Here is a 17677-nt window from a genome sequence, read left to right as displayed (position 1 = left end):
AAAAACCATAATCTTAAACTAGGGCTCCTACTTTGACTAGTAGATCAAACCTTAATTGAATCAAACCAAAGCGCACACATAAAGACCAACGTACCTCAATACTCAATACTCAAAAACACTCACTATTTTATTAATCAACTCCGTCTATTCTTTGAGTACATTAAACATAAATATATCCAAGGACTCTTTCCTGTACTAGTAGTATTAAGACTACTAGTTTGAGAAGTCCTCATAAACTAGAAACTTGATTAGGCAATAACTAATAAAAGACAAACTTGGACTCAAAGAAAATAAAACCTAAGATACCTAGGATCTCCAAGAAAATTATAAACTCAACTAAACTACCAAAATACCATTGATTCACAAGGGAGCAAAAGTTAAAATTTTGTCTCTAAATACAAAATTGAATACAACTAGTTAAATCAAACCCATTAACCCTAAGACACATATAGTACCCGTTTGGATTGCGCATTTTGCACGTCTGCATTCAGCGTTTTGGGTTTTTTTTTTTTTTTTTTTTTTTTTTTCGCATGAACAGTAAAATCACATGAATTTACTATGCAGAGACAAAAATCACTATTCACGCACTGTAGCAGCACTGTTCATACATTTAAAAATTATTTTGCTATAGTGATTTCAGTTTTCGGTTTCAGCAAAAATAAGTTCAATTCAAACGGACCCATAACTAAACTTTTAAAATCACATCACTTACTTTAACCATGCTATGGTTGCGCCATAATTGGTGTTGCCCATGGATTTAGACAGAATATGTGGAACCATTTTTGTATCGTGGTGCTTACTATTTTACTGCTTCGTGCATTTGTCACAACAATTATAATGACATCAAGCCACACAAGGGGGGAAAGGGGTGGGGATAGAGATATCATGAATCATAACATTGAGATACCTTGATAGAAGGAAAAATAAGAATCGAAGACGTCAAGAAAACAACAAGAGAACCTACAATATAGACCCAAAAAAAATCACCCCAATTACTTGTACATATTATCATTTTATCCAAGAAAGCCATACCTCAATGGTAACGTCATGATCCAACTGCAGACTTTGTGCTGGAGTGTAATCCATTGGCTGAATTTGCTGAGGAGGAAGGAGTTCATGATCCCAACAGACAAAGTAGATATCTCCATCCAAGTCACTACCCGAACACTCATTTGGATGAGGCCTTATATTTTAAATTTTTTTTAGAACATAAGTCCATGATTACATGAAGATTTGCACAGGAAATCAAAGCACTATCAGTCACAATCATCTTTAGAAAAGTACCACTAAATAGCATTCAAAAGAATGAACTATATTTTTCCACATATAAACTAATTGATGATGTTGAAGACAAAGTATATAGAAAATAATGGTTTATCTTGCACTGAAGCTGAAGTCCTAGGTTCCAAATTACACAGACTTAGAATATCCAAATTGGTTCAGATGCCAAAATGCCAATATCATCTGCATCTCAAACTTTAAAACCACAAGGGAAAGTGAAGTTTTCGTGTCGCATAGACATTTAATTCCCTTGTGAGAGAATAACATTAAGTATCTAAAACATTTATTTGAACCAAGATTAGATTATTCTTTCCCTTTTCAGGATTTTTTTGGTATAACTCTAACAGGAAGACTGCCACATCGCAAACCTGTATCCATGTTTTTATCATGTTTTAACAAATGACAAGCATTGTTGACAAAATTATAGCTAACTAGAAAGAGACGACTAAGCCTCATATATAAAAATTGGACTTCATGCAAATTTATCCTCAAAGGTTGCAGTTGCAGTATATCATCTGCAGAGAATAGATTCTAGCAGTCAACATGTAGAATCTTGCTAGCTCATAAACAAAGTGGATATTTCACATAAAGACATGAGAGACAAAGCTAAAAGTTGACATCCTATAATTCAACTAAATCAAGGATTAAAGTTGCAGAAGTACTAGAAGATAATTTACCTAGATCCTTTTTGGGGAAATACAACACAGTCCACCATATGGTGCAAAGCTGGCACATTAACAGCCTTCAAAACACGCACATCTCCTGGGTGCAAGCAAGGGTTTTTTGCAACAACTATTTTCCCCACAACAACTTTCTGATCTGATCCACTGCCACGGCACATGCTGAAATCATTGTATAGCTGCCCATGTCTATTGCAAGAATACTGCACAAATACCTCACCATATTCCAAGGTTCTGGTTTCATCTAGACATCCCATCATTGCTCTTCCATTTGGAATAAAAATTCTTGCTTTTGTCCTTAATTCCAACAACTTTGATGCCCGGAAAGTCTGCAGCATCATAGAAAGAAATGGTTCAGAATCAGGCTTATAACCACACATGAGTATTTCCTTTAGAACATTGGTATTCTCTCCTGGGGACATCAAATCCAAAGCCTCCTGTGCCCTTAACGGATCTGTTAATATAGCATCAAGTTGTTTTACAGCTTCTCTTTGTTTTTTCTCAAAAACATAATCCTGAACTCCAAGGGTAGACAAAAGGGTGATCAATTGGCGATTTAGAAAACAAGGTTGAAACTTGCTAAATGCCAAAACATCTAGCTTTGTGTTTTTAGATTCATACTTAGACATGCTCTTCCTTAATGATAATTTCACAAATGAGGTCGGATCAATTGCCACAACACCTTTGTACCCAGCATATCGAATCTGAAAGGCAGATGGAGTTTGTCCCTTACAATTGCATTTTAAAGCCACTTTCCTAGCAAATTCAGCAGATATTTTTCCAATTCCATCAGAGAAGACATAATTGACCCCACCATGTTTAATCTCTATGTCAGGAATAATTTCAATTTCAAGCCTACTAACACTAAGAGTTTCTGTGGATGAACTGAGGGATTGACCCAGTCTGGCAGCATATTTCGCCACATTTTTAATTTGACGAAAATTGCCCATCTGCTTTCTGATACCAGCAGCATTAAGTCCCTCTCTTGAAGCAAACATCCACAATGAATTCTCCCGTAATTGACTTGATGAGAATGCAAGAAATTCAAACCTCTTATCACCAATCACTATGCCATTTCTAAGAATAGATAGAATCCTTTTGTAGATTCCGGTTCTTCTATCCCCATTCCCAGAAGATGCACGTGGAGATAAATCTGTTGAATACATTTTATCTAATTCCTCATCAACAAATGAGACACGAAGAAAATTATCAATATCTTCAGGATAATTGCGTAGGACACAATTTGATACATTAATTTCTGGACCACAGAAGTAAACTTTACAAGGTGTTATCTGAACCCTATGTACGTACACCAACCCAGAGTCTAATGATATAGAAGGAGACTTTTGAGGATACCTTGATGTGATGTACGTTTTATACTGCTCACTGAGCCACTTCGAAGGCTCATAGCAACATCCTTTTAGGTGAAAGAGTTTCTCCAGGGCATTTTCTATGTAGGAAATCTTAATTTTTCTTGGATCAATCAAGCGGTAAAACCTAGCATCAAGTGTTGGTCCTGCAAGACAACCATTCTGAACCAACGAGTTAATTTTAAACAAGACCTCATATGGTAAAGCAACACCAGGCGGAGGACTAACAACAGGCACTAGATCCAGATTGGATGAAAAACTAGACCCAAGTTCCAGGATATATTCTTCTTCACTTTCTTTGTAAAAAGCAAAGTTCTCCTGAAAATTTGGTAGTTGGTGACCAGAAGGAAGCTCCAAACACAAAAAAGAAGACTGCCCAACACAGCATGATGGAGTGAAATCAGTTGCACGGATCCATTGATCATCAGGAATATGCATGAAATAATTAAAAATAGGATCGTCAAATTCATTTCCTGATGTGCGTACAGCCTTCTCATAAATCCGAGGAGCGCCAAATAACTAAAAAAAGAAAGACAAAAAGAAAAATATTATAATATAGATATTTATAAGAATCATACCATCAATGTGCACTAAAAGTAAGTGTAAGGAGAAAAAGTAAAGTCATTTTGTAATTATAGAGAATATAACATGCTTTGTCAATAGCTATAGCAAGCATCAACATATACCTAGAGTATATGCTTATTAAGCAGTAGTTCATACTAGACACAAAAATTTCTCTTTATATGAACCTTGCACAAGATAAGTAACTACCGAAAATATTATTTTGCATAAAAAATTCAATTTATATATGCATCACAAGTGTTGCACTGATAAGTTCTCCTAAGAATAAGTATAGTTGTTTACAACAGAAGATAGAAAAATCAAAATTAGAATTTCAGAGTTTATGCACAACTATAAGATGATAAAAGAAGATTGGATGAACTTTTTTATTGGTAAACTACACATGCAACGAGTAGGTCTTTGAAGCCAAAACCTTACCCTCCAGCCCATTATTATGAGAGAAGGAAGTGCTAGTTGAACCATAGTCCACTGGCAGATGAATTTCTTTGAATATATAGTCCAGATATTATTTAAACTATGTAATTCTTAACCCTTGTGGGAGTATATTTGTAATTTGAATATTATTATTTGAATACGATAAAACCAGTGTTCACGTGACTTGATTCAACAAAATAAAATATGCAAATTGTTCAACCAATACAATGGAAATATCAATACTTAAATAAAAATATTTGTTTAGCTGAAGAGAATATATATATTAAAATGAACCAAAAAAAAAAAAAAAAAAGACCAACCTGAATCAGAAGATACTTTGTAGATTGACCAGGAGGACAATGTAAATCAATTTGCCAAATATTCTCATAGGAAAGATCAAGTTTGTATTCCACATAATTATGGGACAAAAAAAATTGTAATTTCTGTAATCCAGCCCCAATTTTCACAGAAACATTCACTGCTTTCCATAGAGATACAAATTTTTTATTTGAAATCTGATAGCCAAGATGCAGCTTTATATTTTCCATGCTATGCAGAAAGGTTCTTGGCTTTGGTACAATATCACGTTCCATTTCCCAAGCCGTCACATAAGAGGTCCCATACCATAGGCGTTTACTAGCCAAGGAGATAATCAACTCAGCATATCTAGTGGTGGTGAATTGTATGATAGCATATGCCAGTGGACGCTTACCTTTGCATTGCCTAATCTTAATAGCAAAAATAGTTCCTTCACCTGTATATCGCTCCACAAATTCCTTAACTGCATCTGCAGTCGCAGCAGAATGGAATCCATTCAACTGAACTGTCTTACCCATCCAATCCAATTAATTTGACCAGGACTCTTTTCTGCCATAACAAGTCAGTTATCAAAAATATATTAATGTTTTGCATGAGCACAATATATCATAAAACAGGAAAAAAGTGTTTAGCATTTCTGTCAAGACAATAAAAAATTTATTCCCTCCATAGAAATTACTGATAAAATATATACCTTACCAAATGAAGCTTATTGAAATAATTAGTATAAACGTTAAAAGTTTTGAAAGTGTTTAAACCCAATTATTTAAGAAGTAAAATTGCATAACTTAGTGAAAGATCATAATAACTAGAAAATAAAAAAACCAACAAGTCTTTATCAATGCAAGAAAGGCAAGAAAAAAATCAAGCTTCTATACAAAAAACAATTATCATCCAGAAATCAAGTCTGGTATGGATACTTCCAGACCAGACAAAAAACATTTCTATGAGCATCCACAAAGTAATATTTCGAGGGGAGCTCAATCTTTAACTAGAGGCAGTCAGAGAAAACAAGGATTGTCTAAGTAAGTAACTATCATCATGAGATCCATCACTCTTAGTCTTCCTGAAAAATTGATTTTGAATTTTAACGTATCTCTTCATTTTGGGCATCACCTACTTGTTACACGCTGCTACCTCACAAACTACTCTCTCATTTTTACTGCATCACCACACAGCCATGTCACACAATCAAATAAATAAACACAAAGTTAAATACTAAGTAACCACTAAGATTTTGGATGTACTTCCACTGCCACTAAATATTTGAAAGAATGTGATTCTCACTCTCAAAAGAAAATCCAATACTTCAAAAGTTCTAATCAAATGCTGCATAAGAGTGCGAAATCTTGTACTAGATCGTTGAACTAATAATGGGTAGGATCATAGATCAAAAGAAAATCTAGCACTTCACAACTTCTAATAATCCCCAAGCAAGAATGGTAAAAAATTGGACAAGATTGTTGATTGGGCCCTTTCTTTGTAGGTTCACTCTTCAGTCCTAAACCTCTGTCTGTTCCTAAATTTGACTAGGCCATACAAATATCACTTTTTCTTAAGATTATGATAATGTTGACTAACAATATTGTGTATCTCACTCATATTCTATTCTACAAAGAACTCTAACCTTCGCTGTCAAGTCGGCCTTTAGCAAAGGGGGAAGCTATCCCTCACAGTATAGTCTAATGTTCAAAACAAGTCTCTATGCTAGATCATAAGAAGTGGATAACAGGGAAAGAAAATAATAAACAACTAATATTTTCTAATATTAGAATAAATAGGCATTTCAATGAAATGATATGATAGGCACATGCTTGTGAGGGTTTTGATCTACTGTGTAGCAAGTTAGAAAGGTTCAGGTCTCTACTATTCAATGTGACTGGTGACAACATCAAGAAGTGGAAGTAGAGTGGCTTTGGCTCTTGATTGATAATATGACCCATAATTAAAAGAAGACAGATCACTTTTCTTTTTCACTAAGTAGCAGTTTGAAAAATAGGCAGCAAAATTAAAGACATCTTGATACATACCAATAACTAATCAGAAAACACAGTATCTATCCCAACTTATAGATTTACATAAAACAAACATAACTAAAAGACCCCCATAAGTGTTAGATAGTGTAGCCAGATTATCCACTAAACAAAAGCACTATGAGAATGATAAAATAATGCTCATACTCAAAATGCATCAAAATTAATCAAACACACTAGTACGGATTATGGAGTAGCACAAAGAAACCTTTACAAGAAATAAAGCAACCCCTTTATCAATTGAAAATTCCAAACAATTTCTACCCAGTAAAACAAATTACCAAAAAAAAAAAAAAAAAACAGGCCCTTTGATCACTTTCACTTGCTAGCATTACACAGTCACAGAAACCCATATAACTGATGAAGAAAAAAGTATTTATTATAGGAGTCTCAGTGTCAGTTTCTCACCAGAAATAAAGGAAAAAACCCCAAAAGCTATGAAGAATGTGAAAAAACACAGACAGAGAGAGTGTCTCGCTACTCTTCACTCTCTTTTGTTGGCAATCCTAAGTCAATTCCTCAGACTAAAACAAATATACATAGAATTAAAAGGAAGGAAGGTATTCATTCCCTACTTCGCGGGACCCTTTTGGTTAAACTATTTCTGCTGACTTGTTAAGCTGACTTTGCCATGACCCATCATTGGATTTTCACTCTTCAACACGCTCAGACTTACGTGCTACTGACACGTTTCGATGTTTGGTTGGTTTTTTTTTTTGGAGAATCCGATGTTTTGGTTGGTTTGTGAAAGCAAGGAGTCTCTTATAGCTAATAGTTTTAGGCCACGTAGTGAGTTACTCTGTGCTTGATTGTTCTAGATTCTCTCTCATTCATTTCTATTTGGAGGTAAATAATTTATTTTTAGGCTGAATCTTTGCGATCTGTAACGTGACACTATCATATATGACTATATAATTAAAGAGTTATTTTATTCCACTGCCATAATTTTTTTTTTTTTTTTTTAATAAGCACTGCCATAACTTTTGGAATAAAGCAAAAAGATAAAATTTAGATAATATAAATTTGTTAGTAAGAATATTATGTACATAGCACTCCTCAAACTTATGTGGTACAAGTTTTGTCACATTTTTAATAAAATATAATTAAACTTTTATTATTTTCACAGAAACTTATTACTTTTTTCCATTATTTGTAGTCAAATCCTATAGAAATTTGGAGCCATTTGGTAGAAAAATTTAAGTAATATTGTTTGTGATTTTTTCAAAATATATACAGACAAAAATGTATGTAAAAATATATGTAATATTATTTAAAAGAAAAAAATTATTAACTATCCACCGATCGCACTTGGTGCTCGTAAGTCGTGACCAATGAAAAGAGAAAGATATTAGACCAGTTGTGGGAACTGAAAATCAATTGTTCACACTACTTTTCCAGAGCGTCCGTACAGTGGGTGGGTCTTGGACCCTAGTCTAGGACGGCTCACGAGCATGGTCAATTTCTCACATGGGAAAAAAGGTACTCGATGAGAAAAAAATATATATATAAGATGACAAATTTTTTCATAATTTTTTATTAAAATTGTAATGTTACAAATTGTGGATAATGGTGAATAAATAATGAATATATTTTTTTGTTTTTTACTGAATGAATAAATAATGAATTCACGAGTAAATGATTCACCATCACTAATAATCTGTCATGTCAAATTATGAAAAAAAAAAATTGTAAAATAATTTGCTGTGCAATAACCCGCTCATTGGATAAGCATAATATGGGAGACATCGTGGCAAATGATTACTCTCCCTTATCCCAGACGATAGTCAAGGATAAGTCTTTTATGCTTTTAGGCATGTGGAAAAAGCATAAAAGAGAGACAAGCGACAACGTATTGATTACAATGCCAATATTCCAGCCCAAAATACCGGACACTGATTCAGGGTACTAGAAAAGGAGTGAATTTTCATAATGTATACTCTATGCTATTTTTTTAGGGAGTTCCATTGGTTAGAATTTTTTTTTTTTCTTTTTCAAAAATTCCTCGACATTTTTATGTTTAAGTAAAGACAAACTTCATTCTCAAAATAAAAAAATAAAAAAAAGTAAAGATAAAATTAAAAGATAATTTGGTAAACATATAACTCTAACTTCACTAAAAGTCTAAAATATTGCATTAAAAATAAGGTTTTTTTTTTTTTCAAATTATTTTATCCACTTATAAATTATAAATTAGATTCTCAAAATAAAAATATAGTTTTTTTTTGCTACAAAATAAATGTGTAATATTTGTTCATTTTGTGAAGCTAGCCTCATGACACTCTTGGTTGTATTAGAAGTTTTAAATACGTAATATTGATAAAAAAAAAAAAAAAAAAAAAAAAAAAAGGGTTCAAACCTTAAATTAGAATGCATGAAAAATTATGATATTAAAAATAAAATAAAATAAAATAAAAAAACCTTATCGTAGGCACGAAATGCGTGTGATGAGTCTAGTTTTTATTATGGGTTTGGTTAACAGTGTCCTATTTTTTTTTCACATACAAATTTTTTTTTTTTTTTTTCAATAAGACCAATATAACTTTTCCATTTCTCTCCCACTTAAAACAAATTCTTTGCTCCATAATAATTTTAAAAAAAAAAAAAAAAAATTCTCTGTCTTCTCCTAAAAGCCACACGTCCAACACTACAAAGAATACTTTTCTTTTCTTCCTTTTTTTTTTGGTGGAATATTAAAATCAATTTGGATTTTTATTTTATATTTGATATTAAATAAATAAGAAAAAAAAAATCATTTTGATCCCTAAATTTTGGTAGTAGTCAATTTAATCCTTATTAATTATTATTTTAAAGTTTTAGTCAATTAGATTTCTACCATCAACTCAACAACGGGAAATGACTATGTGGCAAACAGTGTGCATTACTAGCACACTTGAATACTACCTAATCAATAAAATAATAATAATAAATTTAAATAAGCAATTTGGTCCTTGTAATTTTAACCTTAATGTTTGTAGAATTGTAGTGGTGGATTTGGCTTAGTGATAGTGCTAAACTGTTTCAATGGTGGTAATTTGGGATCAGTGATGGTGATGGTGATGGTGATGGTGAATTTACCAAGAATGCAAGAAAGTAAAAATGAAAAATGAAAAAATAATTAATAAAAATATGTAAATAAAATAATTATTTATTACTAAAAAAATATGGTATTTTTTTCCTAAAAATGATTATTTATTACTAAAAAAACAATATTAAAATTTTCTGTAAAATAGAAAATAGTTTTAATTACCAAACTTTTGGTTCAAAAAAAAATAACACAAATAATGCTAGAAATACATCCAAATTCACTAGTGTCATTATTTAAGAAATGTTTGAGTACAATGGCCTAATATTGTCAAATGAAATTTTGAACATTTAGTCATAAAAATTAATGTTATGTTCCCATCTAGTAGCCAAAAAAATTCCTTAGAACAAATTATGAGTCTCACTTGCAACTAAATTCTCATCCATTAATGCCATAAGATTGTAGCATATATTAACAATAAAAATTGACATCGTATTTTAATATATTTAAAAAATAAATATGAATTAAATAAATAATTTGCACCTTGTTTAATAATTCCTTAATCCTTCATTGAACTTTTCTTCAACTTTGCTTCTCTTTGATAATGGTAAAATGGAATAGAGAAGAAAAAATAAGTGAGTTTTATATTGGTAAAGTGAAAGAAAGTCGAGAGTAAAATATTGGTAAAGTGAGATTTGATGGGAAATATAAAATGTGAAAGAGAGGAAAATCAACCTTTCAGCAAAATATTGGTTAGAACATTTTTGCTCAAGGAGAGCAAAATCAACTTTTTTGCCTTTATCAATATCATTACTTCAACCGAATTAATTGAACTGTAGGCTCTTAGTTACATATATAACTAGTCAACAATCCTTTCAATTCACGAGAAAGTTTAACATAATATGATTTTATTTTTCTAAAGATAAAATTTGATGATTTTATTTGAAAATTGAACTATATATTCTAGCATTAAACATTTATTATGATCGTGTTTATATTTCGAACTGTATATTCTACTACTTAAATAAAATATGAGTGGATGATTTATATATATAGAATATAGTTTAAAATTAATAAATATATATATATATATATATTGTTCAAAGTATAGCCTAAGATTTTCTTTGTTTTTTCAAAAAAATACAAGTATATATATATATATATATATATGGCCTAAGTAGAAAGATCATGGGCCAAAATGGCAAAATACCCCTTTCGTCTAAAAGTTTCAGCAAAATGCCCCTGTTCTAAAACTATCTAGAAAAATGCTCTTATTTTGAAACTCGATTTTCTAAAAATTGAATTTTAGTAATGAACTCAAGTTCATGGAACTTGAGTTCCTTGAAAAATTTCAAATGGAACTTAGGTTCCATAATTATTTTTTATTATTATTATTTTTTTAAAGTTTGATTGCCTATAACTTGATTTTCTTGAACAGATTTGCATGGCTTTAACTCTTAACTTGAACAACATGTTTCCTAAAAACTTAAACCATCCTAGATCTACCCAAATACAAGTAAAGTGCACTTTGACAAAGGATTAGCCAATTCTAAATGACATATGTTCTTAATATTATCCACATATGTCCTAACAAATCCTGTCTAGAATACCTCCAAATGCATCAAACTACATAATGTTGTGCTCATTTCTTTACTAAAGATTTAGATAGACCTAGAGAAGATGAGTCATAATGAATTATATAAAACAAAGGAGAAGATGAGTCTTGATATGTACGAATATAGCTGTTCTAGATGAATGACAATAGGAATTTTATTGCTTTATGTTATCAGGTTTAATTGGATTTTTAACAGTTTAGCTTAGCCTGCAGAGTTGAGCCATTAACAAATATAATGAGGGCTACAAAAGCCGCTACAGTGGATTTTCATTCGTAAGGAAAATGGTAGAACTACAATTTTTGCCACATCTTTTACCACAATTTGCTCATGTGACAAGTTGTGAGTGGTGGAGTAAAAGTGATGGGTCCATATGAGTCTATAACTCTACCACTCATAACTCGCCGCATGCATAAGTTGTAGGAAAATTATGACAAAAATTGTGGTTCTAGCATTATTCCATTCTTAAACATGCTCAGACTTATGTGCTACTGACCTGTTTTGATGTTTGGTTGGTTTGAGGATGCAAAGAGCTTCTTTGAGATAATGGTTTTAGGCCACGTAGTGAATTACTATGCACATGAGTGTTTTATATCCTCTCTTGTTCATTGATATTTGTAAATGTTTTCTTTACAAAACATTGTAGGACTACAAGTTCATTATTATTTTCACAACTATTGGATGCAGCTAATTATGAGTGGTGAAGAAAAAAATTATGAGTTCATATGAAAGGGATAGAATCACAATTTATCACATAAAATAATTATGAAAAAATGTATATAATTAACTATGGTCTTAAAATAATTCTTTGTTTTTAACTTTAATTATTGTCATCTCTTTATAATTGAATTGCTTGGAAATATGGTGCATGTGTGACCAATCAAGAGAAAAGATTTGTTTGGTTGTGGACAAGGATGGCGGCAAGCTTTGGTGTGGGGGGCAAAGGCCCCCCAAAATATTTTAAAAAAATATTAGTATATACTCGGGTACTAATTTTAGCAATTTTGTTATATAAAATTACACTTTGCCCTCCTTTAATAATATCATTAATTTTTTTTAAGAGTAATGTTATTACCACAAACTTTTCTACAATATTTTAACAAACTATTGAAGTAGAAAATTCATATTGGTTCGCACTTGGTCCACCGCTTACACCACTTTTTTACTTAGAAATAATCACCCACTACATTAGCAATTTGTAAAAAAGATTGTAACTCTAGCATTCCTCTTTGTAAAGACCATAAAAAAGCCTATAAATCTAAAATCTAAAACAAAATATACAAGCCCAAAAAATTAGCACAACTACAAAAATTACCAATAATAAATTTAAAACAAAATAAACCCAATCAACCAATTTTACACAAAACAAAAAACTAAGCCGTTCAAAAAATTCTGAATAAAATTATTTTGTCCTTACCCAACAACAACATCAAAGTCACACACTAAAAAAAAAAAAAATGTCCCTCAAGTGGCTAAGTAGTAGTAGAGCCAGAAGTTGGAGCTGCCACACATAGCCAACAATAGACCCACCCCCCTAACTCGATCCAAGTCTTGGCTCTGTCCCTGGTTGTTGAAACTGAAAATGTTATCATCCAGCCTTCCAATAATACTAGAGAAACACCTAATGCCATATCCAATTTTACAATTGATTGATTTTTGGAACTATAAATAGCAGACAAATTTTGTCTATTGAATAATGTTACAATTAAAAATTATTTTATAATATATATATATATATATATTGATAGTAATTAATCATTTTATAATATTTTTAATATTGATGTGATTAATTTTTACTAGTTCTTATTTGAGCCCACCACTAACATTTTTTTTTCCACTTATCAATAACCACTCAAAAAATCAACTGTTTGTAAAAAATATTATAAAATAGTGTGCATCTCTAGCATTTTCCTTGTCCATATAATTAAACACAACTTTTCAGCCTATCACTAAGCATAAATTAACAAATCATAAAATTGAATGTAAGAGCATTCACATCATTCTGTGTATAAGAGAAAAAATGTGTAAAATTTATAAAGTTTTGTTTAAAAATGACTCACATAAGTCCGTGTATAATTGTGTAAATTTACAAGTTTACTATTGTAACCATGTAAATTCACACTAACATTATTCATTTTGTATTTAGTTGTTTAATCTTTTTTTTACATATCTTGAGAATGAAGAAAGAGAATAGATGATAATTGTTGTGCGTGAAGAAATATAAACAATTTTAAAAATAAAAAAATTTGATATTTTAAAGAAATGTCATGTAAAACAAATAATTTAATATAAAGTATTTTAAAAAATAAAAATATAAAATTAAAAAATTAAGTTTTTATACTAAAATAGACAAATAATTTTTGCCCCAACTAATACGAACACTCAAAGAAAAAATATATCGGTACTTGGTAGACCTATTGCTCAACCTTTTTTTATGGGTCCTACTCAAATTTTTTTTTTTTTTGATAAGCTCAACTTTCTTTATTGAAGAATAGCTTTTCCAAAGTGTCCGTATAGTGGGTGGGTCACAGGGGTTAGACATTATACTCATGGATGGTTCACAAAGCAGAGCATAAATCCTGTACAAAAGCAATTACGGATGACATAAGTGAAGGACCAATCAAGTGTGACCACGTCAGATGACCTGAGACTGTGCTATGTGTGCGTTGCCACATCAGATGCTCTCATGGTCAATTTCTCATGTGGAAATAGAGGGTATTGGCTAATCAACATAAGTAAAATGTGAGAGATTTCATGCGAGATGATTACTCTTCCCCAAACACGTAGTCAAGGCTAAGTCTTTCTTTCTTTTTCTTTTCTTTTTTTTTTTCTTTTTTTTTTTTGGTTAAAAGGGAAATATATTAAAAACTAACTGGAAACATAAACCAGTCTATTACAAAAGGTTGCTCTCTATCAAGAGACAGCAGATTTATCACCACAGATGGCAGGATTACAAAAGAAACACACATAGCAGAACACTTAGATCCTAACTTGGCCAGTGCATTAGCACATTGGTTGGCATCTTTGAACACATGCTCAATTGGAGTCCTGGGAAAGGTTCTTAGCAGGTTCCTGCAATAAGACAATAGGGGTTCCAAAGCAAGATTAGCAGCAGAATTTCTCATCAAATGCACAATAGATAAAGCATCTAATTCAACAATGAGATTTTCTATTCCTAAAGAGGAGGCAAGGTTCAGTCCATCACGCAGTGCCCAGAGTTCCGCAACACAACTAGAAGTGGACCTCACACCCCTCGAGAAACCCCCTAACCACCCCACAGGAGGTCTCTTCCAAGACACTTGAATGACAGCTTTATTGGGACTTGGTCTACTATCTAAACCAATAGCAAAAAATTCTGCCCGTTTCTTCGCACAAGTACCAATCAGATATGGATCCACTACACTTGTTCTGAAAATTAAAGCATTTCTCTATAGCCACAAATGCCATATTCCTAGTGAAAAGAACCTCCCAAGAAATTCCCAAGTGCCTAGATGTAAAAGAATTAAAAGTATTGACCTTAAACCAATCAAGAAGAGGTAAAGATAAAGAATTGAGGAGCGGATGAGGAACACCAAGCTCTTTTTAAAATATATTGGCATATTTACAATCATGGAGCATGTGGATAATAGACTTAGAACAATCTATACAGAACGAGCAAAAAGTGTCAAGAGTGAAACCTCTTGAACCTAAAACTTCGCAAGTGGGAATGCTATTATGGCTAAAAAGCCAAAAGAAGAAAATAATTCTCTGATTCGATTTAATTTTCTAGACCCAAGAGATGGGAAAAGTACAAAGGTTCAGGAGACTTAACCCTTTAGCCATAACGTATGTAGCTTTAAGGGAGAATGAGCCATTATTAGAAAAAGCCCAAGCTGAGGAATCTTGAACTCCGGATTATTAGCAAAAGGAATAGTTGAAATGGCTTGAATGATGGTATCCGGAAGTTGCAAAGAAAGGGTAGCCATCCTATTTGCTTTAACATCACAAACCGAGAGAGATTCCTCTTGGAGAGACAGAGGATCTTCATCCATGATTTCTAATAGGCCATAAAGGGAGCCAAAAGTCTTTCCAAAAATTTTCCGAACGACTATTATAGATGGTCCATTTAAGGCCTTGCAAAAAAAAAAGATTAGGCCGCCTTTCTTACACGCTGCCTAAATAATAGACACATTTTTTTTTCTTCCTACCTACAAAAGGACCTGAGAGGTATTTCTTAATGAGGATTTTTTCCGACAAAAGCTTCGGGGTTATTGGCAATTCTCTAGCGTAGCTTGGCTAGCAATGCTTCATTTATGGCTCTCATTTGAAATATACCGAGGCCGCCATATTGTTTGGGAAGAGCCCCAAAGAAAATCTCTATTAAGCTTATCAATAGCAAAACAAGTCTTAACAAGGAGAGCATGGCATTGCATATAATAATATGGTATGGGGGTGGATGCAGATTTAATGAGCAAAAGTCTACTTGCAGTGGATAAGATGGCCTTCCACTTGGCTAACTTAGACTGGACTTTGTCAATAACAAAATTGAAAGCAATACAAGCAATTTTAGTTTGGGCAACGATATAATAATCTCGTTTTACACTTTCTTTCCTCAATCTCCAAAGTTAGGTAGGAAGTTAACTCTAAAACTTGAAAGAGTGCATGCATGTTAGGCCTATCCTAGGGAGCTCATGGGTTATAATTTCAAAATCCCATTCCCATAATTCAAGCCTTAGCCTCAGCCTTGTTCAAACCAAACGTACCATTAAGAGTTTGTTTGGAAACAGTCCATTTAGTCGAAATTGAAATTTTTTTTATTAAAAGTATTGTAGATAAAGTTAAAAACCAGCTGAAATAGTACAGTAGAACCCATGAATGGTACCAAAAAGTGTAATGGGATCTATAAATAGTAGCAAAAATAAGCTAAATAGTAAAAAAAATGACTTTTTCAGCCAATGCCAAACGCAACCTAAGTATGGTTGCTCATCTATGCTAAGTAATGGTCTAATGGGTAATCTAGGAGTGAGGACTAAAATATGCTTACCCAACTCCTACTCTTTGGCCTAATGAGCAATCAGATTCAGATTCAGTCCAACCATTGGATTTGGATCTCACAAATTAGTATGGACTATGGATCCCTCTTTTTATTTACCAAATCTAAATTGAAAATCTTATGGAAATTAAAAAAAAAAAAATTCAAATGCATTATGTGGGTAATTAATCAATGTGATGGATCCATTCTATGAAGGAGACTGTTATAACTCACAAATTACCATACTTTTTTTCTCAAATCTTATTATGATAATATACATACATACATACATACATACATACATATATATATATATATATATATATTAGCATGAGATGGGATAGATAATGAGATCTTTTACAAGAACTTAGAAATGTGTTTATTGAGAGTAAACCATATTATGTTGCTATTCTTGTGGATATCCTATTAAAGGTCTGATCAAGAGAGACATTGTGCCTCAAGTTTTGAGACACCCTCTGTCTCCTTCAACTTATAAGTCTTATTTTTGCTACTTTGCTATATGCTTTGGATTACTACTCGGAGGTAAGTTAACTACTTTGTCAACAAAATCAAAATGTAACCTGGTATACCATACCAATTTGTGTACTTATTTAAAATCTTGTTTTTTGGTGAATTGTTTAGTTCATTTTACTAATTCATGATTATTTTGTTATCGAATGGCATACAAGCAATAGTTATTTAGGTCCATATCGTTTGTACTTTGTCCTACTGGTGAAAGTATTTGTAAAAGCGGAGGGTGCCAAAATTAATATACTCTAAACTGGCACCAAGGCATGGGCTAAGAGCTAAGATTACTCTCCTTAGACATTATATGCCTCTTTTAGCACAAAAAATAATTAGAACTAGATCAAGTCGGGTTTTGCTAGATTTGGTTTAGGTATAACTCAGATAGTTTGGAATCATCTGATAAAATTTAATGATCCTTTTTTACTCATTTTAATTTCAAAAAATATTGATTCTAACAAAAAAATTCAAAGAATATTGATAAACTTGTATATACATTAGAAATATAGAAAATATTGCTAGATTTTTTAAAAATTAATACTGTAATGCAAATCAATGAGATAGAGGAGTTGAATTCTAAACGGGTGCGAGTCATTTGAACTCTATGATTCGGTGTGCATTAACTTCATTAGAACAATTTTTGTTACCAACATAAATTTGTTTTTTTCAACCTATCCAAACCAATGAGGTAACACTTTATGTTTTTTGTTAATGACTAAACACACTCACAAGCAATACCCTTATTTTTATAGTTATATGGTTTTATTTTTTTTTTAGTGGTTTTGGCTTGATAGGTACTTTAATTATTAAAGTAAAATGATGTTTACT

At 31.9% G+C, this 17677-nt stretch overlaps 1 protein-coding gene across 1 annotated transcript; it reads right to left on the bottom strand.

Moving 5' to 3' along the window:
* Positions 1–613: 613 nt before the first annotated feature.
* On the bottom strand, positions 614–7292 carry LOC115971769 (RNA-dependent RNA polymerase 1-like). The gene is made up of 4 exons (XM_031091799.1): positions 7087–7292; positions 4648–5194; positions 1959–3850; positions 614–1183 (listed from the first exon to the last, which is right to left on the bottom strand). The coding sequence occupies exons 2-4, from the start codon at positions 5161–5163 to the stop codon at positions 1009–1011; spliced, it is 2583 nt and encodes an 860-aa protein (XP_030947659.1). The 5' UTR covers positions 5164–5194; positions 7087–7292; the 3' UTR covers positions 614–1008.
* Between the last annotated feature and the right edge of the window lie 10385 nt (positions 7293–17677).

Source organism: Quercus lobata, chromosome 12, assembly GCF_001633185.2.
Source record: "Quercus lobata isolate SW786 chromosome 12, ValleyOak3.0 Primary Assembly, whole genome shotgun sequence".
NCBI lineage: Eukaryota > Viridiplantae > Streptophyta > Magnoliopsida > Fagales > Fagaceae > Quercus > Quercus lobata.
This window is presented reverse-complemented; position numbering and strand designations above follow the sequence as displayed.